Source organism: Nerophis lumbriciformis, linkage group LG11 (assembly GCF_033978685.3).
Source record: "Nerophis lumbriciformis linkage group LG11, RoL_Nlum_v2.1, whole genome shotgun sequence".
Lineage (NCBI taxonomy): Eukaryota > Metazoa > Chordata > Actinopteri > Syngnathiformes > Syngnathidae > Nerophis > Nerophis lumbriciformis.
The window spans coordinates 14,462,532-14,490,123 of NC_084558.2; the positions used below are offsets into that span (position 1 = coordinate 14,462,532).

At 40.0% G+C, this 27,592-nt stretch overlaps 1 protein-coding gene across 3 annotated transcripts in view; it reads left to right on the forward strand.

Moving 5' to 3' along the window:
• Positions 1-27,592, forward strand: part of LOC133610720 (ras-related protein Rab-26) — a 133,284-nt gene that overhangs the window by 41,684 nt on the left and 64,008 nt on the right. For all 3 annotated transcript variants that reach the window (XM_061967264.1, XM_061967265.1, XM_061967267.1), the window contains 2 exons: positions 4,692-4,758; positions 15,533-15,585. In XM_061967264.1, coding sequence (XP_061823248.1) covers positions 4,692-4,758; positions 15,533-15,585 — 120 coding nt within the window. The remainder of the gene's footprint in view (positions 1-4,691; positions 4,759-15,532; positions 15,586-27,592) is intronic.

The window sequence follows — 27,592 nt, forward strand, 5'->3', positions numbered from 1 at the left end:
CGTTCACTGATCTGCCGTTGATTGGCAGCCGGTCCACACCTGCTGCGAATCAGCAGGTCTATTTATGTTTCCACTCGAGCACTCATCAGTGCTCGAAGATCACACGCTATGCTTGGAACGTTTATGCAAGACTGCTTCATTTTCTGTTACATGAGATTAAAACTCATCCTACCTCCTCTTCGCTCTCCTGGTTCTTGCATCTTGGGGTCACGAAAACGGCAGGCATGCGAGTTCCTAACAGATAATTTCCGATATTACATTGTAAAGCATTTATCGGCCGATAATATCGGCAGTCCGATATTATCGGCCATCTCTAATGTGTACTATTGGTGGGCCTGTTGCATGTGATCTGAGACTGTGTGTACAATTGATAAGGAGTGCAGACCGGTTCATTAAAATTAGGTTTTTGCATGCGTTATGTGCCTATGAAAATATTAATTTACTGCACATTCATGTAATCATGCAATGTTGAACAAGCAGCACAATTCTATAATGTGCAACACCTTTTCTGCAATAAAGAAATGCAATCTAGACAACAAACTATTTTTAGCACAATGAGAGCGCAATGTGCAGAGAGGCGGTGGACCATCACACAGCGTATTCATGTGTCTAGAATGATCCAAACGCAAGAAAATGCAAATTGCAAGACGTCATTCATATAGGGAATATAATATAATATATTTCCTAACGCCAGTGAAAAGAAAAAAAAAACGCCAACAGACACCAAAATGCATCAATTGAATTGTTTAACTCAACCTCTTAAGTCATCCATCATCGTTCCATCCATCAATTGTTATACCGCTTGTCCAACAGCTACAAAATCATAAAATTATATTGCTGGAAAGAGGATATGTCTAACATTTTTTATTTATGACTGTGCAAATATGTTAACACATACGCGTAGGACAAAGGATTCTCTGCGCATTGTCTGTTTTTGCTGTGTGAGCTCCTTTCTCACAGCCGTGTGCGTAACAGTGACAGCTTTCACTTACTTTTCAGACCTACTAAATATAGACTCAAAATAGCGCTAGCACGTCATTTTCAGCCTTGATAAATCACACTGCACATGCTGAATAATTATATTTGTATCTTCTCCTACCAGTATTGTGGGCGTTCTGATGATCAGTAGGTATATATTCGGCATATTCATGAAGACAGACACGCTAAATGGAGTGTGCTCCTTATTTTGCTCACTAAAGAGACACAATGCTCTGCTCGTGACCTTGGTCGATCAACTTTGCATGTGCTATCAAGTTTGCATGTGTTTTAGTACTCTTAAACCTATGGTAGATCAGGTCCCATGGCTTTATAGCAGCTTGGAGATTACTGAATAAAAGTACTCAGCAGTAATGCTGAAGGAGCTTGACAGTGATTGCACAGATAAATATCACTAAACTCTCACTTAGATGTATTTATCTTTACTGCCCTAACGCACGCAGTTTTATTGTTGGAATGTTTATTTCTGTATTTAGATGTTAATCAAATGTACTGTACAGTATATTTTTCTTAGGATACCTTCTTAAAGGGGAACTGCATTTTTTGGGGGAATTTTGCCTTTCATTCACAATCATTATGATAGACATGACAGAAAAATGCATTATAACTTGTAAATAAAAGACTAAAAGTCTGCTTACAGAGGAGCCAATGGGAGCTCCTCTATTTTGCCTATGAAATCCAATGAATAACCATTCAAAAACTGCCAACAGTACTCCATTTACATTTTGTGATTTGAATAATAACAGAGTATTAGTGATTTTGTTATTATTAGCGCTAACACAGGCAAACTATTTATAGCGGCGCCATGATCACTACTGCGTGTCCCTATGTTTGCATCGAGTCGTCTGCAGCTTCCTCGCTTCCCTTCTCCCGGGAAGTTTATTGTAGATCATAAATCATGCATCTCACCTGGACAGAAGACGTCTGACTAGGTATTAGGAAAAGTTGGTATACTTTGACAGCCATTGAAGACCCAAAACTGGCGAGGACGACACAAAAAGTTGCTTGCTCACCGTGTATGCTTTAAAATAATCAAAATACGTAAATTTTAAATATTATAAATTACATATATAATTACATCATGTATATACAACCTTAATGGAGGTGTTTGGATGTTTTTTTAAGGGCTTTATAGGCGGAATTGCGCGGCTCCCATAGGCTCCATTGTAAGCACACTTTTGATCGCATGTATCTAATATTTAGAATGCCAAAAAATAACATCCATCGTCAATAAGTTTGATCATAAACTTATTGACGCTAAGGTGTTTTGTCGGGTTCAAATACAGTATGTAATGACAAAGTATCTGTCACACTGCATACAGGTGGTTCTCGGGTGTAACTGTGATGTTGAGTTTTAGTGTAAATATGAACATACAGAACACCTAACCGATAAACGCAGAACTCATGAAGGACATACAGTAGTAAATAAAGTAATAAAAGATTAAATACAATAATCTAATGAAACTGTAAAACAAATGGAGAGCAATTCCTAACTTTTATCCCTGTGGTTATCCTGCACAATGAAAGGGGTCTCACATGGGCCAGTGATCTTATTGGGAGGAGTAAGTCTCAATGATGACACCATTTTGTAGTTTTGTCCATTTAATAGTAGACAATCCTTGTTTGCACTACAGAATCAAAATCTATTTTATTTTTCTATTATATTTTATTTATAATCTATTCCTATTAACCTATGATGTTTATACTTATATACTTCATTTATATTTAGTATCATTCTTGTGGTACTCACTGAGCTAAATCTGAGATCTGGGTACTAAATTTTGTGCCATCTCATGTGTCTGATCTTTGCTGGTACGTCAAAGTTCCCTGAATCCTTTAAAGGGCAACTGCACTTTTTGGGGATTTTTTCCTACCGTTCACAATCTTTATGAGAGACAAGAATGGATTTTGAGTTTGTAATGCACAACACAATGCAATAGAACACCAATCTATACTGACTGAAAATTTGAACAATCATATTTCAGTATCTGTAAAGTATGAGCCCACATGTGATGTTTTGTTTGTACACAGCTAGCTCGGCAGCATATGTACTGTAGTTGTACTAACAAGCACAATGTGCTGCATGTATCACAATCAATATTAAAGCGACTTACTTGATGGACATTAGTCCGTTTGGTCAAGCTGGCTGTGAACGTTTTTTCAGGACGATTTGGGTAAACATACCATTTCCGTCAGCATACCATGGCTACAAGTTCCACAGTTTCACCGTGATCAAGTCATGCCGGTCCTGACTCTCTCGGCTTCTGTATGCTCCAATGTTTCACCCTCTCTTTTTGCTCGCTTAGCTTCTATAACTAGCGGTTCATCCTCCGTATTTTCAGCTTCAAAAAGATAAAGGTTGTGAATCCTCATTTGTCCAAAAATAGCCATCTTCATTGTCTATTACCAAGTCTGTCATGATTATAAAACACACATGTTGATGAACACTGTTGCAACATCTTTTATATCTTACATGTTGTTTCTGTTTTATGGTTGTTGTTTTTTTTTGATCTCTTATTGTTTTGTTGTGTAAGTTTTTCTTAGAGCCTGGCAAAGATGCATTTCTGTTTTGCAAAAGACAAAAGTGTATTTAATTAGGAGCGCACATTTGTTGATGGGAGACAGAAATGCATTGATGTGGGCACAGAAATAAATGCGCCCAGGAAATAAGTTCTGGTAATGCTTTTGAAGTTTTTTTAGAGGGCTTTGAACGCAACAACGGTGGCTCCCATTAGCCACATCATCTTGCAAGCATATTTTCTGTCTCCAGAATCCTAAAAAAAAAGCATGTGTGTTTCATCCATCCATCCATCCATTTTCTACCGCTTATTCCCTTTGGAGTCGCGGGGGGCGCTGGAGCCTATTTCAGCTACAATCGGGCGGAAGGCGGGGTACACCCTGAACAAGTCGCCACCTCATTGCAGGGCCAACACAGATAGACAGACAACATTCACACTCACATCCACACACTAGGGCCAATTCAGTGTTGCCAATCAAACTATCCCCAGGTGCATGTCTTTGGAGGTGGGAGGAAGCCGGAGTACCCGGAGGGAACTCACGCAGTCACGGAGAGAACATGCAAACTCCACACAGAAAGATCCCGAGCCCGGGATTGAACCCAAGACTACTCAGGACCTTCGTATTGTGAGGCAGATGCACTAACCCCTCTTCCACCGTGCTGCCCATGTGTGTTCTAGTGTCTCGTAATCATTGTGAACAAAATTCCCAAGAAAGTGCAGAGCCCCTTTAATATACCATCTTTACCCTTGATGATGGTTGTAGCGTTTGAGCAGCTTGGTCCAGGCATATAGCCGTTGTTGTTGTTGTTGATGTTCTCCACTTCTCTACTGAGCATTTCAATGTCTAATTTTACATCACTTTTTACTTTTACTTTACTTTTGTTTGCCAAACTGTACCCAGAATAGTCAGTTTCGAGCCTTGGGAGATTCTATGGAGGTTAAGATGATACATCTAACAGAAAATAGCCAAAATTACATAATTGTCAATTTAGCAATTGTGACAATTTACTTTGCTCTGCCTATATATTACCTGTGTTCATATACTACTGCCACCCACATGAAACAACTTACCTTTTCTTCTCATACGGTATTAATAATCCATAGGAGTGCTTTAATAACGACGGAATGCTGTAAAACCAGGACCACCTGTATTTTATTGATGTTCTTCTTTTGTAGATTTGGGACACCGCTGGTCAAGAGCGATTCCGGAGTGTCACCCATGCATACTATCGCGATGCTCATGGTAGGACTTTTTAAAATGTTTTTATAGTTTACTTTCCCTCAAGGAAGACCGTTTGTCTTTTTACCTGTATTTTCTTCAGACTTGATGTGTCTGTTTGACCCTCTTTCCTGCTGTGGTGGTGAAAAAAATATTTTTTAAAACTTGCATCGGATTTGATAGGCATGTGTGTGTGTGTGTGTGTGTGTGTGTGTGTCTGTCTGTGTTTGTGCGTGCGTGCATGTAAGCATCAGCCCTGGGCTCTGTGATGTGGAGCTAAATTAGTATCGCACTGTTGGGGGTGAAATGTCTATCATGTTTTCCCAAGTGTGTTTTGTGACTGAATGTGTCACTCATATCTCCAGTAACCCGAGTGAGTACAAAAAGTGTGCCTTAGGCCTACCTGAAAAAGCAGGTGGTGAAAAACTTGGACGCACATGCACTCACACACACACTTACTTTAAAATGTGATGGAAAACCTAAATATGTCAGTAGCTTGCAAAGTTGCACAAAACGTGTTAGTCAGCATGGTGGTTGTTGCAAATGTTGATGTATAATTAAGCACATCATTTAGTCCTTCCAAAGTAATGTTATCAGAACTTATTTTTGAAAGCTCTAAATGTTTGCGTGTGTGTGTACTTGCGTGTGTGTCAGTCCAGTTGTCCAACAGTTTGCCCACTGATCTTTAACAAGGCAACATGGGAGTCCTGAACGTCTCTTTGGAATCTTCAGTCTTCTACTGACTTTTAAATAAAAGCTCATTTGGTCTGACAAGCATTACTCCGGAAGAGGATGCAACCCAAACAGAGCTGACATGAAAGCTGTCGATTCTTGTGAGATAATTGGACAATGTTTCACACCCAGAACTTGAAGTGTAAGAACCTCTGACAGTTCGAGAACTTTGCCTCATTTTGTAACTCTAGTACACTGAAGTGAGCACATGCGGGAGGATGAATCCTCCTTACCATTTCAAACAAGCGTTTACAGGAGATGACAACAATGTACTAAAACAACTGCAAAGATTTGTTATTGTGAATTTTTCCATACTAATTTAGAGCCGTCTCCTGTAATGCTTTTCATAGTTGAATTTGATTCGTTAGATTTTGTAAAGTTTCACTAACAAAGTTCCAAAACGATCCCTCTTCAAACTGAACTGGGAAAACGACATACATTACAAACGTACACTCCAGGCCAGTGGCAAAGGACAATTTTCGTTTTTTTTGGAATTTCACCTATCATCCACAATTCCTATGTGAGACAAATATGTATTTCTCTTTTCGCTGCAATGTAAATAGTGTAAACGTGCTAGCAAGAGGCGGCTAAGAATGCAGGTGATCTGCCAAAATATAAAGCCCTCAAACAACCTGTAACAAGCACATTCTCGATGACATGTAATAGCTACAGTATCTTGGTCATTTTAAGCATTACCAACACTTCTTTCCGGGGAAAATTAATTTCACAGAGCACATAGCAATAGTTGCTATTTCTGTCAACAAAAAACAACTACCACATGGCAGACTTCGGGAGGGTCAACGACCACTACTTTGAGACAAATGATGATCCTGAACCTTATCTTTTTGAGACTAAATACAAGGAGGATGAGCTACACGCTTTAGAAGGTCGAGGCTAAGCAGATCCAGCTCTAGTGAAACACTAAGCCATTTTGTAGCACTAGTGCTAAGAGCTAAACAAGAAATACAGAATACAAACATAATTAACAGTGGCTTACAATGCTCTGCTCTCACTGGAATGGTGACTTGTGCTCTCTGTTTAGATGATGATTTTAAATTAACCCTCACTCCCAGGTAATTTTTTTTGGAATGAAACAAGTATCTTGCCACGTCTTACTAACAATGTTTTTGGGTCTAAGTTGAATTTCACAGTTGGCCAACTTCTCGGATTATAACCACAAATAGAGGTGGATATATTTTGCCACCTCACGATTCGATTACAATTCGATTAAAAATTGATCATTAGTGCATATCTATGTGTATTGATGCAGTTTAACATTTCTTTTCATTTCACTAAATAAGCGTTTATCACTTTCAAATTTTAAAATCAGTGCATTTGTAATAAGAAATTCCCCTCACATGAAATGTGTGCAAAACTGGAACATAAGTGCCCGATAAAAGAGCTTGTTGGATCTCTGAGTGAGGTGGCTCGCTGCAGTCAGCCAAATTTTAGAGCTATCTGCAATTCTGTATTTACAATGAATACATTGATTATTGACGTTCACTAATCGATTTTATAATCGTCCATGTCCTAATTGTGATGCATATAAAAATCGATTATTTCCCCCACTTCCAGCCACAACATTTTACTGGACAGGTGCAAGGCATTATTTATAATCTAGAATTAACATTTACTAATTCAGCAATCGCTCAGCAGCTCAGTAGCTAACTTACCTCTATGTGAGCAAGGTGCTGTGTTATGAAAAATAGTTCTTCTGTGTTAGCTCTTTCAACAACAATGTTGCTATATATTGGTCAATATGCAGGTTACGGGATGTAAATGTGGCGTTGTTGACCGATTTTGTATGTGTTTTTAGAGGGCTTGTTAGCCGCCTCTTGCTAGCAGTTTTGTGTCTCAAGCGAGACGATCCACACCGAGTGCAAATGAGCAGGGTTTTCCTGTGCACCCAGTGCAATGTGACAGGTGTTATGAACTGGTCAAGGGGGGTGACCCCGGGATGCAGAGACGGGAGGCAAGTTTGAAATACAAAAATGAATACATTTAATAAGTCCAAAAAGTGTAACAAAAAGCGATGGGGCAGAAGTGCACACCATGAATACTAACAAAACAGGTTCTTCAGTGGTTGGCAGGGGGAAAAGCCAGGGCGCACCAAGCACCGCATAAAGTCTTTGCTGCCTCAAGGAGGCTAGGGAACAAACACAAAGAAGTTAGAAATAACAGGACAAGGGAAAGCAACGTACCATGAGGCGAAGTTGGCGCATGCACGTGCAGAGTTCGGGAAACAATGACCAGCAAGGTCAAGCTGTAGGTGACGAGCCTAAATACTGGCGAGCTAATTGCGAGCAGGTGTGTCACCAGGTCCGCCCCTCGCCGAGGATGAATCACTAAAACACAGGTGCAGACAAAAAAGAAGGCAGGAACACACTAAAACACAAAAACAGGCTCGTTTAATGCAAAGGTGATTGTCAAGTATAGAATTCCATCTGTTTCCAAACCCAGCCAAGCCTTCCCTGTCGCTCAGTGGAGCTGATTTTTCTTTCATTTCTACACAATGACACAAAATCCCTGCCTTTTAGGTAGACGGTGGTGACGAGAAGGCAGGCTTTGGGTACTAAGCTTGCTCAGTGGGGAACATAAGTATTTTTGGTAAACCAGAAAAGCAAATATAGAAATGATATACATTCTATATATATATATATATATATATATATATATATATATATATATATATATATATATATATATATATATATATATATATATATATATATATATATATATATATATACATATATATACAGGTAAAAGCCAGTAAATTAGAATATTTTGAAAAACTTGATTTATTTCAGTAATTGCATTCAAAAGGTGTAACTTGTACATTATATTTATTCATTGCACACAGACTGATGCATTCAAATGTTTATTTCATTAAATTTTGATGATTTGAAGTGGCAACAAATGAAAATCCAAAATTCCGTGTGTCACAAAATTAGAATATTGTGTAAGGGTTAAATTTTGAAGACACCTGGTGCCACAAACTAATCAGCTGATTAACTCAAAACACCTGCAAAGGGCTTTAAATGGTCTCTCAGTCCAGTTCTGAAGCCTACACAAACATGGGGAAGACTTCAGATTTGACAGCTGTCCAAAAGGCAACCATCGACACATTGCACAAGGAGGGAAAGACACAAAAGGTTATTGCTGAAGAGGCTGGCTGTTCTCAGAGCTCTGTGTCCAAACACATTAATGGAGAGGCAAAGGGAAGGAAAAACTGTGGTCAGAAAAAGTGTACAAGCGATAGGGATCACCGCGCCCTGGTCAAGATTGTGAAAAAAAACCCATTCAAAAATGTGGGGGAGATTCAGAAGGAGTGGACAGCTGCTGGAGTCAGTGCTTCAAGATCCACCACCAAGAGACGCTTGAAAGACATGGGTTTCAACTGCCGCATACCTCGTGTCAAGCCACTGTTGACCAAGAAACAGCGCGAAAAGCGTCTCACCTGGGCTAAGGAAAAAAAGAGCTGGACTGCTGCTGAGTGGTCCAAAGTCATGTTTTCTGACGAAAGCAAATTTTGCATTTCCTTTGGAAATCGAGGTCCCAGAGTCTGGAGGAAGACAGGAGAGGCACAGGATCCACGTTGCCTGAAGTCTAGTGTAAAGTTTCCACCATCAGTGATGGTTTGGGGTGCCATGTCATCTGCTGGTGTTGGTCCACTCTGTTTCCTGAGATCCAGGGTCAACGCAGCCGTCTACCAGCAAGTTTTAGAGCACTTCATGCTTCCTGCTGCTGACCTGCTCTATGGTGATGGAGATTTCAAGTTCCAACAGGACTTGGCGCCTGCACACAGCGCAAAATCTACCCGTGCCTGGTTTACGAACCATGGTATTTCTGTTCTAAATTGGCCCGCCAACTCCCATGACCTTAGCCCCATAGAAAATCTGTGGGGTATTGTGAAAAGGAAGATGCAGAATGCCAGACCCAAAAACGCAGAAGAGTTGAAGGCCACTATCAGAGCAACCTGGGCTCTCATAACACCTGAGCAGTGCCAGAAACTCTTCGACTCCATGCCACGCCGCATTAACGCAGTAATTGAGGCAAAAGGAGCTCCAACCAAGTATTGAGTATTGTACATGCTCATATTTTTCATTTTCATACTTTTCAGTTGGCCAACATTTCTAAAAATCCCTTTTTTGTATTAGCCTTAAGTAATATTCTAATTTTGTGACACACGGAATTTTGGATTTTCATTTTTTGCCACTTCAAATCATCAAAATTAAATGAAATAAACATTTGAATGTATCAGTCTGTGTGCAATGAATAAATATAATGTACAAGTTACACCTTTTGAATGCAATTACTGAAATAAATCAAGTTTTTCAAAATATTCTAATTTACTGGCTTTTACCTGTGTGTGTGTGTGTGTGTGTGTGTGTGTGTGTGTGTGTGTGTGTGTGTGTGTGTGTGTGTGTGTGTGTGTGTGTGTGTATATATATATATATACATATATATGTATATGTATGTATATATATGTATGTATATGTATTAAATCAAGGAAGTACAAAAAGCGGGATGTCTATTTTTGAAGCTTGAAGCACTGTGGAGCCGTAAGATTAGATGTTGATTGACAACAGCAGAATATATAATAATTTGCATCTTACTCCAAACAACATGACTAATTCAAGACATGTATTTGAAAAGAGACACCCAACACTTAATTAAAGCGCTGCGCCGATTGGTTTGGGCGCCGTTTACTTTCTTGGGAATGAGAGGACCCAAGGTCAGCACAGTGATTATTGATAAAGATTGCTTTTTAAGACGTGACAGATGGCAGTTCTCTATATGGATCGCACAGTCTACCCTTCTGCTTATCACCAGTAAACTTTTTAGAATCTCAGAAACTGTCACAGATGTGTGCTATTTAATCGATAATTGCCGCTGGTGAATGCAAAGCAAAAACAACATATTAAGTCGGTGAAAACTTTGGGAAGTGTACTGATGTTGTTGTCCTATCCAACCTGTCCTAGATCCATATCTAAAATTACTGTTCTGTCATAAGGTCCTTGTTGTAACCTTTTCATCCAGAAAGGTTGTAATTAGGGGTGAAAGATGGTTGATGATTTAGAGTGACAAAAACATAAGCCAGCATTCGCTTTTTCTTTTTTTCTTTTTCTGATGTCCGCATTGTCACAAAATGTTCAGTGTCTTTAAATGATGGGCTCATGGATGGGAAGTGCACTAAATGGACTCAGCAGATTGTTTCAATGATATGTGAAGCTTGCTACTTGTCCAGAATGTTAAATACCAGTGCCTTCCAAGGCCGGTCTGCTTTAAAATGTCACTTTTTCTTGTCCATCCATACATTACCATTGCCAAGGGAAAGGCCTGATCTGTTTTTGCCTACATTTTAATGTATGTTTGTTACCGGAATACATTTTAGTTTTGTAGTATGTTTCAATCACAATCCAGGGGGATTCAATATATTTTTTTATTATGTGAAAATTATTGGGTGGTCTGCACAGTGGCCCACGTTCGTTGGTCATTTGGGCTAGGCTTCAGCTTACTTGTAACCCTGGACAGCATGAACCAGTGTTTCTTAATAGGTAGACACATATCCAGACCTAGACCATACCTTTTAAACCCTTTTCCTGTGAGACTCATGTATTTAGCTTTTCTTTCCCGGCATCTTCCCGTTCCCGGATTCTTGTTCAACACACATTTCTACAGTAAATGGTCCCCGACACATTTGTGTATACATTTTTGATGCAATTTAGCTATCTCAGCTTCGGTGTAACTAAAAAAGTATTTAGAAATTGGATAACCATACATAGACATAGATTTTCCTGGGAGAGTCCCGAATTTTAGTGCCTCTCCCGAAAATCTCCTGGGGCCACCATTCTCACAAATTTCTTCCAATGTCCACCTCGACAAGAATATTGCAACCAATGTTCCCTCTGAGGTGCGCGCCTGCACAGTTGTGCACTGCTCATGCATCCTGCGCACAGCAAATCTGTCATGCAAAAAATCTAATTCCATTTTAATTCTAAACAAAATAAACACATTTATTCTGTATGATTTTGCATTGCAACTGTGAGTGACAGGTGACAACAAGAGGCAGATAATGTTCGTCAGCAGTTTAATTGTGTTAATGTCTGTCGAGACGCTTTAAGGAGGACAAGAATTCCATCGATCACTTTATTGAGTAACATTTTTTGTATTCGGCCGTAACCACACCAAAAACATTAGTAAAAAAACATTTATAAAGCAAAACTGGTCATTTTCTGCTGTATAAACCAGGCTTAAACCAACTCTTTGTCATATGTCATAACAGCAGTCTCTCGTTCTTTCTCACCTGCACCAACGTACACACTCATGGGACTTATCAATCAAAGTTTATTTATATAGCCCTTAATCACAAATATCTCAAAGGGCTGCACAAGCCACAATGACATCCTCAGCTGAGTTAAAACATCAGGGCAAGAAAAAAAACTCAACCCAATGGGAACAACGAGAAACCCTGGAAACCCCCTTGGGTGATCGCTGCAGTCCATAATGGGGCCAGCAGGAGATCCTCTTGCATGTAGACACGTCCAAGCACTGAGACATCACCAACTGATGCATAAGGAGTGGTCCACCCTGAATCCTGACTTCATAATGTGAAAGTCCAGTCCATAATGGGGCCAACAGGGGATCCTCTTGTATGCAGACAAGATAGCAGAGCAGAGACGGGAGAGTCCAGTCCATAATGGGGACAGCAGGGGATCCTCCTGCATGTAGACAAGTCGGAGCGCCAAGACATCACCAACTGATGCAAAGAGGAGTGGTCCACCCCCGGTTCCAACTTGGAACAGCTAGCGCTTCCTCCCTGGAAGCTTTTCATGGCTACCGGATAACCTCTCCATGCAGGAGTGGGGGGCAGAGCAGAAAAGAGAAACGGCAGAACAACTGGTCTGAAAAGGGGTCTATTTAAAGGCTAGAGTATACAAATATGTTTTAAGATGGGACTTAAATGCTTCTACTGAGGTAGCATCTCTAACTGTAAGGCATTCCAGAGTAATGGCACCCGAATAGAAAACGCTCTAACAGCTAACAGCTGTGTACATTCCTCCTGATGCTAATGCCAACGTGGCACTCGGACATATATATGATACTATCAGCAGCCAGCAGAGTTGGTATCCTGAGGCTGCTCACATCATTGCTGGGGAATTTAATCATGTAGATTTAAAGACTGCCCTCTCCAAACTCCATCAGCATGTTAAATGTGCTACCAGGGGAGACAACACACGAGACAAGTCAGACCACATGACCCTGAATTTAATACCAACATACACCCCTTGCAGGAAAAGTGCTTCTACCTCAACCAGAACTGTTAAAACATGGCCTAAAGGTGCTTCTGAACAGCTTCAAGACTGTTTTGAGACAACAGCCTGGGACATCTTTAAACACCAAGATCGGGACTATATAAAATACTGCACAAACAATGTCACAGAGGGAAAGCGCATCCGGGTCTACCTGAACAGGAAGCAATGGATGACAAAAGAAGTGCAGTGCCTGCTCAGGGAGAGAAACATCGCTTTAAGGGCTGGTGATGCAGCGCTATACAGCACTGCCAGATCCAACCTGAAGAGGTCATCAGGGATGATTGAGGACTACTTCGAGAGCAACAACTATCGACCTAGAAACACCTAGGCTGATGCCAGTGACATCTCACTGGCAGAGGAGCTGAACCACTTCTTCGCCCGCTTCGATGTAACCTCACGGGACACAGCCACACCACATCTTTCAGCCCACAGCAGTCACTTTCTCAAAGTGGAGGAGCATGAGGTGAGATGCACGTTGACGGTGAAGTCGAGGAAAGCGATAGGGCCGGACGGCATCTCAGGACAGGACTGTGCTGACCAACTGGCTGGGGATTTTACCACCCTTTTTAACCAGTCACTGTCCCAGAGTGCCGTCCTTCCCTGTCTCATGTCCTCAACCATCATTCCAATCCCAAAAAATACTTCCATCAGCAGCCTTAATGACTACCGTCCAGTAGCACTTACCCCAGTCATCATGAAGTGCTTTGAGAAACGGGTACGTACACACATCATTTCAAATCTCCTACCCAGGTTTGACCCTCACCAGTTTGCATACAGAACCAACAGGTGCACAGAGGATGCTATCGCCACAGCTCTCCATGCTGCTTTGTCCCACCTGGAGCAGCAGGGCAGCTATGCGCGGATACTATTTGTGGACTTCAGCTCAGCATTTAATACCATACTCCCCAACAGACTAATGACCAAACTTTTAGAACTGGGAATATCCAACTCCGTCTACCTTTGGATCAAGGACTTCCTGTCAGACCACTCCCAGAGGGTGAAGGTAGGCCCCCACATCTCTACAGCCATTAGCCTAAACATCAGCTCGCCTCAGGGCTGTGTGCTGAGCCCACTACTCTATACCCTCTATACGCATGACTGCATCCCCGCACACTCCAGCAACGCCATCATCAAGTTTGTTGATGATACCACAGTTGTGGGGCTCATCTCTGAGGGAGATGAGTCGGCTTACCGGTACGAGGTGGAGCAGCTGTCAATGTGGTGTTCAGACAATAACTTTGTCCTGAACACCTTCAAGACCAAGGAGCTGGTCATAGACTTCAGGAGGAGCCAAAACAGACACTCAGCCCCTATTCATCGGGGGGAAACAGGTGAAGAGGGTAACGGATTTCCGGTTTCTCGGTGTGCACATACAGGAGAACTTAACTTGGAACATTAACACCACAACCACCATCAAGAAAGCTCAGCAGAAACTGTACTTCCTGAGCGTTCTCAGGAATAACAATCTGACTCAGAAACCTTTGGTGTCATTCTATCGTTGTTCCATAGAAAGCATCCTGATGTACTGCATGTGTGTGTGGTTTGCCAGCTGCACAGTGGCTGACCAGAAAGCCCTCCAAAGGGTGGTTAACACAGCCCACTCCCCACCCTGGAAGAACTGTACAGCTCTCGCTGTCTTAGTAGGGCTAACAACATTCTTAGAGATTTGTCCCACCCAGGTCACCAACACTTTGAATTATTGCCATCAGGCAGACGTTTCAGCTCTCTAAATGCTGGGACTAATAGACTTAAAAACAGTTTTTATCCAAAAGCTATAACGGTGATTAACACCGCAAATACATTTTCCTATAAATCTCCATCTGTGTTATAGTAATGATATGCAAAGCACATGTACTCAACACCACCTTTTTCTTATAATCACCAAATGTGCTGAACTTTATTGTTTCTGCCTCTGATTTTCAATGTCTGCAAATCTTCCCTCAGGGTCTCTGCAATCTACTGTTTTTGTCTCCTTAAGCTGCTACGTTGCATGTGTGTGTGTGCGTGTGTGTGTGCAAGCTTGTCATGTTAAATATGTCTTTTAAAGAACTAGCCTATTCTTTTTTTATGCTTTTAATGTAAAATTATTACTGCACTTTAAGGGTTTGTACTGCAAATTTTGTTGTACTGGTTGCCTGAACTTTCCAGAATGATGTTGTTAGGCATTTATTAGTTCAAACAAAAAACAACTGCCCTTATAATTGCTTTACAAATTGCAACAGTTCCAGAAAAACGCCAAAATGGTGGTGTTCTGGCCAACGGGCCATGTACTGTAATTTTATAACATGGCCACTGTGCAACATTAAGTCCTCAAATAGGCAATTAAAAAATGCTTGTGCTCACTGACAGTATGCAGAGGATGGATAGTGTATGAGAAGAAAGACTGGAAATGTAAGTAAAGGAAACAATGGGTCAATAGATGGTATTCAGTAGGAGGAGATGCCAGTACCTGTACATAATTAAATCGGACTAATTATCCCAGATAAAAGGTGTATCCGTCAGAGAAAATGAGTTACATTTTACCATGTAGGTGTAATGACTTTGTGTCTGACAGCACATTGTAATGCGCACCCTCTGTTTTGTGTTGCCTGAAGTGGTCCTGCTTTGCAGTATGGCACTTTTGGAGATAATTGCTCCAAAGTGTGTCTACATTATCCTGAGTAACACAATGGTATTGTTAGAGCTCAGCACTTTGTCCAAATGTCCAAATTGTGTGTTGATGTTGTTTTTTGTGTCTGTATTTACAGCTCTCCTTCTCCTCTATGATGTGACGAACAAAGCATCGTTCGATAACATTCGGGTAAGAAAAATATCAATCTCACATTTTTCAAATGTCATTCATGAGATACTGTATGTTGGGGCTATTCAACTGGCAAGTTCTGTTAAAAAAACATTGGAAGAGACTTTACATTTTTGCAGCAGGTTGTTAAAAACACTACAGCACTGCCATGTAGAGCAGTGGTTCTCAAACTTTTTTCACCAAGTACAACTTCTGAAAACACTTGGCTCTCCAAGTGACACTATAATGACCAACATTAAAATACAATAGCATAGTAGGCCTAAGTATTCATTAAAAACACAGCAGAGGTTTTATTTCAAGTATATTCAATATTTTGGCCACTGTAACATTACACACAGTTTGAACAGTAACACTGTTTAAATACAGGAAAATAAAACCCATCCATCCATCCATCTTCTTCCGCTTATCTGAGGTCGGGTTGCGGGGGCAGCAGCCTAAGCAGGGAAGCCCAGACTTCCCTTTCCCCAGCCACTTCGTCCAGCTCTTCCCGGGGGATCCCGAAGCGTTCCCAGGCCAGCCGGGAGACATAGTCTTACCAACGTGTCCTGGGTCTTCCCCGTGGCCTCCTACCGATCGGACGTGCCCGAAACACCTCCCTAGGGAGGCGTTCGGGTGGCATCCTGAACAGATGCCCGAACCACCTCATCTGGCTCCTCTCCATGTGGAGTAGCAGCGGCTTTACTTTGAGTTCCTCCCGGATGGCAGAGCTTCTCACCCTATCTCGAAGGGAGAGACCCGCCACCTGGCGTAGGAAACTCATTTCGGCCGCTTGTACCCGTGATCTTGTCCTTTCGGTCATAACTCAAAGCTCATGACCATAGGTGAGGATTGGACCGTAGATCGACCGGTAAATTGAGAGCTTTACCTTACAGCTCAGCTCCTTCTTCACCACAATGGATTGATACAGGAAAATAAAACACTGTACTTTAATCAACTGATTCTTTGGCGTACCACTTGATAGAGTTTGCGTACCATAGTTTGAAAATCAGTGATGTAGAGGATATTTGGCAGTGAGTCCTTTAAAACAGCCAATTCTTTTGAACACACACACACTAAGAAGAATAGTTAAGAGAGCTCAATTGCACTATGGACATTCGGCCCCTAAAACAAGTTATTTTAAAAGCCTTGCTGCATGTGTTTACTGTGTAAATGTTTTATTTGGTTAATTTTTCATGCAAACATGTTTCGTCAAATATTAAACAATTACACCAAATGTGCATCCTTTGGCGGAGTCATGATGTGTTGTGCAAATTAGATGTACTGTACTTTCATCTATCCATCCATTTTCTACCGGTTGTCCCTTTCGGGGTCACGGGGGGTAGCTGGAGCCTATCTCAGCTGCATTCGGGCGGAAGGCGGGGTACACCCTGGACAAGTCGCCACCTCATCGCAGGGCCAACACAGATAGACAGACAACATTCACACTCACATCCACACACTTATACATCCTAATTGGACTTCTCTTTTTAGTCCATTTTCTTTTATTGCTCCCCACCTCGTCCATTAAAGGTGCATTACTGTTCTTTTAATTAACACAGAACTTAGTTAAATGTAGAGACATGATCAAGGTTTGGAAGCGTCTTTGAGACCTGATGCATCTTGTTTGTGTAGTGAGTTAATGAATGCCATGATTAACATTGGTTGCAGAGCTGTTTCAATACACACATTATAATAGATTATTAGAACTGTATCTAATCTTGATCAGTGGTCCCCCCAACCTTTTGAAGCCATGGACCAGCCCGTGGACGGCTATTATAGTAATCTAATGCTGTTTGTGTGTCATGTATTGTGTGTAAAACAAAGTCAAGCACAACATCAAATTAGAACACACTTGGTGAAAACAGACTCACCACCAGTACAAGCCTGGAGTTTGTTTTTCCGGAGAGAAGAATACTATATAACATTGTTGTGTAGGTGACAGACAGGCAGTGTGTGTTTAGCGCCCATTGTTATTTCAGTCTTGGACGATAGTAGCAACAGCCTCTTCAATGCCATTGTGGAATGATCTGGATAATTCCTTATAACTTTAATCCCAAACGACAAATCAAAACTAACATGGAAATGACAAAATCACATTTTAAGAATCTAATTTCATCATTCCGTTTTTTTCTTGTTTCCCTGTTATCCTGAGTAGTAGTCTGTCATGTTCTCCAGCATCCCCACTGAGAAAGCCTGTTAACTTGGCTTCATTTCCGCAACTGCCGGTAGTGATCGCAAGAGAGTAAAAATAAATGTCTTTGTATAATATTTTTCCCAATAAAAGAATCACTTTCGTTTCCAAAATTGATATGCATTTGTAGGGCCCATGATTATTCCGTGTTAACAGAATTATGGATGAATGACAGAATTGAAACCTCAAACACAAATGTACGAAACTAATCTCTTCAATATACAGAGCCAAACAGGTCCGAAATTACTTCTACCTGTCAGGTGATTTACTTTTTTTCTTTTATTTTCTTAACAAGCTTGTCGTTTAAAAAGCATAGAAAAACACTATGTTCTTGCTAGCCAGTTGGCTAATTTTGTGGATGCATTCACTGATGCCAAGGATTGTAGCATTTTAAACATATTCATGGACAAGAAGGTAAGTCATTAATATAAATTATGATAGCTTCACGGATTCTAATACTATAGTTTGGTCATCAGTGTTGAAATAATAACTGATACATCTTTATATGTGCTTGCTTTTACTTAAAATAATGTACAGTATTAAGCTGTAACTTGAGACTTTTTTCTGTCTTGTATTAACAGTTAGCACAGTGTGATGTACAAATAGGGTAATTCATAGTCTCTGCTCTGCTGCCTGGATCCTCCAGTGTTATTTCATATTGTTTTATACTCTCCTGCCTGCTCTGATGTCTGTAAAATAAATACTTCAAGATTTTTTGTTTACATTTAACACGGGACTGTTTTGTCAGCATGGACCAGCAAGTACGAAGTTGGCTTGGACATTAAACTCCGATGAAAAAGCAATGTCATTCTGACATTACCACTTGGTTGGCAGTTCTTCTCAAATAGTAGTGTTACAAATGATGTCAGTTAGAATAATACATAATGTTGGCTATTGAGAACATTCAAACCCTTTTATTTATTGAATCAAAACTATATACATCCAGTGACTTGGTCCATTTGCAAACTGCTAAAATGATGCACAAAGCAAACTATAACCTGCTACCCAAGAATATACAACAATTCTTAACAAAAGAAGAGAAATATACCTTAGAGAAAAATCTGATTTAAAACCATTGTATGCATGCACAACACTTAAGACCTTTAGTATATCAGTATGTGGAATTAAATCAAGAGTGGATTAAGCAAGTAAATCATACATTGTACTAATATTATGCAGTTTGATAAACTGTTTAACACCTAGAGTGTTTACAAAGTACAAGGAAAAATAATCTTGATAAACATCTTGAGCCTTATCAAAAAATGAGATAATCTTATTCATCTCATGATGAGAAATCTAAATATATTGCTCAATTTATTTATGATAACATTAATTCTTGTTTATTTATGTATTTACTGGTAATAATTAGTCACTTACTTATTGTCTATTCATTCATTGATTTACTCATTTATGTATCACTGTGGTGTTTCAAATATTGTACAAACACGTGTAAATATGATGCTATGATACGAAAAGGGGTAGAATTAAATAATATTTATAGTTGCGGCGGAGAGTGGGGTGACGCATAATGTTTTCTTGTCTTTCGGGGGGGCCGTAACAAGGTATTTGAGAACATACTTGCCAACCCTCCCGATTTTTCCGGGAGACTCCCGAATTTCAGTGCCCCTCCCGAAAATCTCCCGGGCCAACCATTCTCCCGAATTTCTCCCAATTTTTACCCGTACAACAATATTAAGGATGTGCCGTGATGGCACTGTCTTTAGCATCCTCTACAACTTGTCGTCGCGTCCGCTTTTTTTTTAGCCATACAGGTAACATACATAACCTACTCAGTGGCCTAGTGGTTAGGGTGTCCGCCCTGAGATCGGTAGGTTGTGAGTTCAAACCCCGGCCGAGTCATACCAAAGACTATAAAAATGGGACCCATTACCTCCCTGCTTGGCACTCAGCATCAAGGGTTGGAATTGGGGGTTAAATCACCAAAAATGATTCCCGGGCACGGCACCGCTGCTGCCCACTGCTCCCCTCACCTCCCAGGGGGTGATCAAAGGGGATGGGTCAAATGCAGAGGACAAATTTCACCACACCTAGTGTGTGTGTGACAATCATTGGTACTTTAACTTTAAGGTCACACTGAGAGTGGCCGTATAAACAGCTTTAACACTGTTACAAATATGCGCCACACTGTGAACCCACACCAAACAAGAATGACAAACACATTTCGGGAGAACATCCGCACCGTAACACAACATAAACACAACAGAACAAATACCCAGAATTCCTTGCAGCCCTAACTCTTCCGGGCTACAATATACACCCCCGCTACCACCAAACCCTGCCCCCCCCCCCCCAATCTCCCGAATTCGGAGATCTCAAGGTTGGCAAGTATGTTTGAGAAGCACTGCAACACGCAAATGTGCTTTCGATAGCTGAGGGATAGAAAGTCTGGTGGAGCTTTGTCTACATCTGCCATTTCTTTTGTAGTCTTAAAAAATAAATCCTTACTAACCACCGCAGACATATTGGTGTGTCATGTCATGTCATCACTGACATGCACTCCCAGGAACTTGTAGGAGGAGACCCTCTCCACGCAAATCCGTCAATCTACAGTGGGCGTGGTTCACCTCAATGTCTGTCTTTATCAGTTTTACATGATCGCAAAAGCGCTCTCTCGTCTTCTTTGGACTCTTTGCGCTCTTTTCATTTTGTTTTTCTTTGTGCTCTCTCTCTTTATCGGCACTCCGCTGTACCCGTCATACACACACAGGCCACATCCCCGGCAGTGTGACCTGTATCACCAATAGGTGCACCGCTTTCATGTGCGCTTTATTGGAGTGGCCTTGCTGAAACAATGTCCACCCATTAAACAAATCATCAAGCTACAAAATACAAATCAAAGCTTTTTTCTAATCAAATTTAAAAAGAATAATCAATGAATCATTACAGCTGTACACATAGACACGTCATGTATCGACTGTTTTCCAGTCAGACATGTTTGTTCATCTTTGAGTTATACGGGTCATGTTATACTTAGTTTTTTATGTTTGAAGCATAGAAGTTAAAATTATACACTACTTTGTATTAGGAATGGCAACAGTAGAGGATGCATGTGCATGTATGAGCCAGTCTGCCCCATAAACAAGAGCATAGAGTAAATGAAGGAATCTATTGATGACAACGTCAGACTACAATGGCAGACTTGCACAAAGCTCTTTGGGTAAAACTTGACCATATATGGAAATATTTGCTGAAGTAGGGCTAGATGATTTTGGCAAAAATAAAAATTACCATTATTTGGATTGATGTTGAAAACACGATTAATAACACAAATATTCATTAACTTGAAAACATGAGTATTTATTATAACACCAAAACTCAACTTTAAAGATAGTTCAAAAGAACAATGGATATAATTTAGTAACCAATAAACAAGAAACAAAATAATAGTAACACTAATAAATTATAATAACAGCAATATAATAAAATAGTAAATTTCACTTTTTCTGTTTAAATTTGTTTATTACCTTTTTTTTACCTTTTACACTTATTTTACCACCATTGAGTGTGTGTGCTTTTTGTGCCACAAATACAATTTAATAAAATACAATTTATTGGTGCAATTCATCGACAATTTGGACCAATACTTTAAGTCAAAGCGTAATATTTTTTGTAAATGTATTAAAAAGTGCTCCAGGTACATTCTGCTTGTGTAAGATACTTTTTTGAAACCTTTATGTTGTTAGCGTTGTCGGACCAGATATAGCGCACACCACTGTTATTGTAAGGCGGAGAAGTGGGCTGTTCTGTGCTTGACGTGTGGATACGCCTTGAAGCTGGTAAAAAAAAAAGTGAGAGCGTAAGCCTCTCAAGTTGCGACTGCTGTCCTGTTTCTACATTGACCTTACACCGACGTCAGTGTTTTTTTTTTTAACAGTAGGCCTGCGAGTGCCCCATAGAGGGCCGCCAAAAATATCTGTTTCTCAGCCGTGGTTCGTATTGGCTGCAGCGGTATTCAGTTGTAGTACACTTTTCCACCACTAGTGGCATTAATGACAATATCAAACAAAAAGAAAAGGTCTGGAGATAGTCGTAGAGAAGTTTCTTAAGTGCAAAAATTATGACTAAAGTTATGAGGCTATATTTTTATTTTCTCTTTAATTGTATTAATTTATTCAAGAAACATATTTATTGTTATAATTAAATATTTATTTAACGATTATTTATTTATTTATTTTAGCACTATATTGTAGCATGTAAATCTCCTTTTTTTGCGGTATATTTGATGAGTATTTATTTTTGTAATCAGCTTGATCTAATCTTTGATAATCTTTGTGATTAACGAGTGGTTTCAGATCATTTAACAAAGTTTAGCCTCTTAAACTGTAAGTAGGTTAGCTGTAATTATTGAATTTGATTAAATATAGATTAGCATTACTAATTCAATGTTGATATTTCTTGGGATCCGGGCCCCTCTGTAGTGGAAAAGTTGGGCCCCTAGGTAAAAAAATTTAAGAACTTCTAGTTTATAACAATGCAAGCAGATGAGATGTGTTGTGGGTCTGTGGATTTGCTAGCTTTAGCTACGTGTTTCGAGTGGCCGTCTCGACATTGGTTTAGTTTAGGACGTGTTTCGGGGATAAATGAGCGGTACCAGGTACATTATTTTCCCAAACAAATGTTCCTTTTCCTCACAATGACAGCATTTCACTCACATGTATGTACATTTCCTTGATAATCTGTGTAGAACAGTGGATTCTGTTTTATTGGCCAATTCTGTGACTCTGTCAACACGGAAATTATTTACTTTTACTGCTTTTAATACTACTGGGTCAAAAAAATAAAAATAAAAACTAGCAACAATGATAAGAACTTTTAGTCGACGTGGTCTTCCACTCAAACGCTCACTCCTCCGTTTTCACCGTTACAAGCTCATGATCAAGAGAAGTCGAAATCGAAATTCGATTAAATGCCCAGCCTTACCCTGATGTATCCAATGGGAAAAACGTCACAAATGTGGCAAATTCCCAAAGCCTTGTTTAGAAGAATTAAGAAGAAAGACAATATTGTTTTGTAAACATGCCTCCATGGTTTGATTTCAAATTTTTGGGACTTATGCAAATCCCAAATGCACAAAAACAGGTGCCAATAGGTAAGAAACGTTGGTTGACTTGAAATAATACTCGCCTTCAAAACTCGTCCGGAATACTGGAGCTCATAAAAACTTGCTCATAAAGTTGAAATATGCCAGCTACTGTGCTCCACGGCTCCCCCAAGAGTTGTGGAGTGTAAATTACAAGGAGCAGGACCCATTGCTCTTTAATTAATATTACAGACTGCAGAAGGAATGTGTGGTCGCTATGGCAACAGCAGACATTTCCTGCTAGTGGAATCGTAAGTCTATGGTGAAGCCATAAATATTGCTACCTTTATACCTACATTTTAGACCAAGTAAGTCATTACTTTTCTCCTCTTTGCTTCTCATTTTCTTTGTCTCTTCATACCTTTTCTCCTCCTGGGAAAAGAAAGACACAGGGAAACCAGCATGAGACGTTATGTCTCTGCACCAAACAAGAGATGCAATTAGTGATCAAGAGGATGAAATTATGAAAAATGTTAGTTGTGTTTTGAACAAGAGGCAGTGAAGTTAGTCATGTTCAGATTGAGGGCATAGTCCGGTTCATAACGTGCCCCCCAGTGTCAGGACAGCGTCTGTTATCTCCCACTGTGTGAGCCCATTAGCAGCCAAGCCTCAGGATGAAGGCCACAGGTTATTTGCAGGAAAGAGAGAATTGGCGTTTAGTGAGTTATAACTCAAAAGCTCCTATTTTTGTTAATAAATGGGAAATGAGCTGCTTCTATACAGCAACAGTTATGTTATGCCTCCTCCAAGGTACTGTAAACTCTAACCTCATTTACCGATTCACAGAATCATGGTTATGTAAGCAACCATGAAAATAGTTATATCATTCGCACGGTGATGATGCATCCATTTGTCTATTTACCTGTCTATAGTCCAACTATCTGACTTGAAAACCAAGTTTTTTAAAAAGGTTAAAAGGTGGTTAAAATGTGACCTTAAATTAACTAAACAATTATCGGAGAGAACAATTCAACACATTTCCAATGACAAAAATATGCTCTTATAATATAACGTGTAATACTTAGAGTGCTTCTAGAAATACAACTTATTTTAACCAAAATTCCCTGTACAGCAAGTTTAATACAAAACAAAGAGTGTATTCTGTTTATTAAGAAATACTCAACACAGACTAACCAAACCAAATACAAACAACTTATTTGACCTAAAATCGTCAGTTTTTTGCACTCCGTAGGTTCAATACTGTAGCAAACTGTTAAGTGTAGTGGTTAGTGTTTGATTGTTTTCTGTGGCTCAGAATGCCTCACTGGCTCAGCCACCACAGTGCATGTGTTGGTGCTAATAAAAAAGGAGTGTGGGGAAAAAATTGTTTATTTATGTTGCTGTTGTTGGTTTGGTAGGGCTATGGCCAACAGTAGCCAGTTTTGCAATGAAACAATTGTTGATCAACCATCTTCTTGTCGCCATTAACGTCATGGTAAACGCTGCAATACAGTCAGTCTTATAAAGGGGCCACAATATGATTTTCTTTTCTACATTTAAAATACTTCCTTGTGGTGTACATAACATGTAATGGTGGTTCTTTGGTCAACATTTTGCATAGATTACATTTTACAAACCACTTTCTGACCATCTCTTCAGGATGCTGCGTTTTGTGGGCAGTGTTATTTACGTGCCTCCACTTTGACTGCGTCTATGCTACTTTATATTAGAAATAGCAACAGCGTAGGATGCATGTGCATATAAGAGCCAGTCTTCCCCACAACAAAAGGATAGAGAAGAAGAAATAACTTGACTACAACAGCAGGCTCACACAAAGCTCTTTAGGTAAACCTCTACCATACAAGGAGACATCAGCGGACATCACATTATATAAAAACGTCACAAGTTGTGCAAATTCCAAACGGCTTGTTTGGAGGAAGTATGAAGAAAGGCAAAATTGTTTTATAAATACAGTGTTCTCCGCAATGCCTCCATGGTTTGATTTTGAATTTTCGGGACTTATGCAGATCCCAAATACGAAAAAACAGGTACCAATAGGTAAGTAAAGTTGGTTTTACATAGTAAAACAGCCCAGGTAGCGTTTTTCAGCCAACTGTCAGTTGCTGTAATTTTGTTTATCTAATTTCGCTATTATGGAAAATGATCGACTTTTGAACATTTGCTTATCGCTATTGATCAGGCATGGGCAAATTGCGTCCCGTTAAGCTTTTCAACCCGGCCTGCTGGATGTCTCCAAATCAATTTTTTAAACCTTTACCATCGAAACTGGAGCCGCCAATATGATGTGCAGTGCATTTTTCAAATTACTGTAAGTCTTGAACTATAGAGAATTCCGATGGTTAAAATCTTCGCTTTTGAGTAATATACAGGTTATTATGGTAATCTGTATCACTTTAGCTCCAAGCAGATGAGGAAAGCAACAGTGTGGGCAGGGTTTGTTTACAGCAGCTCAGCCTTAGACTTCAGTGCCAGGGAGGGACGCAGAAGCAGATTTCTACAAAAAAGTTCTGTTTTGCAGAGAAGTGATGTTATATGAATTATTTTTATATGGATCTTTGAGTGTTTTTTGGTTATTTGCATTCATGTTTCATCGTGTTTGTTGCATATGTTCTTAGTATTCAGTGTTTTATTGTTCATAGTTATTACAAACCCCTACATTAATTATTTTCCTGTACAATATTTTATTTAGCAAAAAAGGCTGTAAAATTCCATTCAGTCTGTTGAGGCAGTCTGTTATAATATTTTTAGCATTCTATCAGTCATATTGTGTTTGTGTTGTGTGCTTACCTACACACATATACAGACGCACACACACACGCACACTCACACACGTGTATATATATACACGTTTATGCAGATACATATACAGGTAAAAGCCAGTAAATTAGAATATTTTGAAAAACTTGATTTATTTCAGTAATTGCATTCAAAAGGTGTAACTTGTACATTATATTTATTCATTGCACACAGACTGATGCATTCAAATGTTTATTTCATTTAATTTTGATGATTTGAAGTGGCAACAAATGAAAATCCAAAATTCCGTGTGTCACAAAATTAGAATATTACTTAAGGCTAATACAAAAAAGGGATTTTTAGAAATGTTGGCCAACTGAAAAGTATGAAAATGAAAAATATGAGCATGTACAATACTCAATACTTGGTTGGAGCTCCTTTTGCCTCAATTACTGCGTTAATGCGGCGTGGCATGGAGTCGATGAGTTTCTGGCACTGCTCAGGTGTTATGAGAGCCCAGGTTGCTCTGATAGTGGCCTTCAACTCTTCTGCGTTTTTGGGTCTGGCATTCTGCATCTTCCTTTTCACAATACCCCACAGATTTTCTATGGGGCTAAGGTCAGGGGAGTTGGCGGGCCAATTTAGAACAGAAATACCATGGTCCGTAAACCAGGCACGGGTAGATTTTGCGCTGTGTGCAGGCGCCAAGTCCTGTTGGAACTTGAAATCTCCATCTCCATAGAGCAGGTCAGCAGCAGGAAGCATGAAGTGCTCTAAAACTTGCTGGTAGACGGCTGCGTTGACCCTGGATCTCAGGAAACAGAGTGGACCGACACCAGCAGATGACATGGCACCCCAAACCATCACCCAACCATGCAAATTTTGCATTTCCTTTGGAAATCGAGGTCCCAGAGTCTGGAGGAAGACAGGAGAGGCACAGGATCCACGTTGCCTGAAGTCTAGTGTAAAGTTTCCACCATCAGTGATGGTTTGGGGTGCCATGTCATCTGCTGGTGTCGGTCCACTCTGTTTCCTGAGATCCAGGGTCAACGCAGCCGTCTACCAGCAAGTTTTAGAGCACTTCATGCTTCCTGCTGCTGACCTGTTCTATGGAGATGGAGATTTCAAGTTCCAACAGGACTTGGCGCCTGCACACAGCGCAAAATCTACCCGTGCCTGGTTTACGGACCATGGTATTTCTGTTCTAAATTGGCCCGCCAACTCCCCTGACCTTAGCCCCATAGAAAATATGTGGGGTATTGTGAAAAGGAAGATGCAGAATGCCAGACCCAAAAACGCAGAAGAGTTGAAGGCCACTATCAGAGCAACCTGGGCTCTCATAACACCTGAGCAGTGCCAGAAACTCATCGACTCCATGCCACGCCGCATTAACGCAGTAATTGAGGCAAAAGGAACTCCAACCAAGTATTGAGTATTGTACATGCTCATATTTTTCATTTTCATACTTTTCAGTTGGCCAACATTTCTAAAAATCCCTTTTTTGTATTAGCCTTAAGTAATATTCTAATTTTGTGACACACGGAATTTTGGATTTTCATTTGTTGCCACTTCAAATCATCAAAATTAAATGAAATAAACATTCGAATGCATCAGTCTGTGTGCAATGAATAAATATAATGTACAAGTTACACCTTTTGAATGCAATTACTGAAATAAATCAAGTTTTTCAAAATATTCTAATTTACTGGCTTTTACCTGTATATACAGCATACACATAAACATATATATATATATATATATATATATATATATATATATATATATATACTGTACACACACTCAGGCCCCCAGACACATTTTTACTGTCAAAATAATTGCCCATGCCTGCTATTGATCATCATGTGTCAAATCGCGATGCATCAAGAAATGGATGTATTGACACATCCCTATGATACATTTTTCAAATAAAAATGTGTCAAGTAAGTGTGTGAGAGGGCTTGGAGTGTTAACAATACACATTGTATAGGTATTATTCATGGTTTTTCGCTGGGAGTCTTCAAACATCGCCCCAGCAGGAG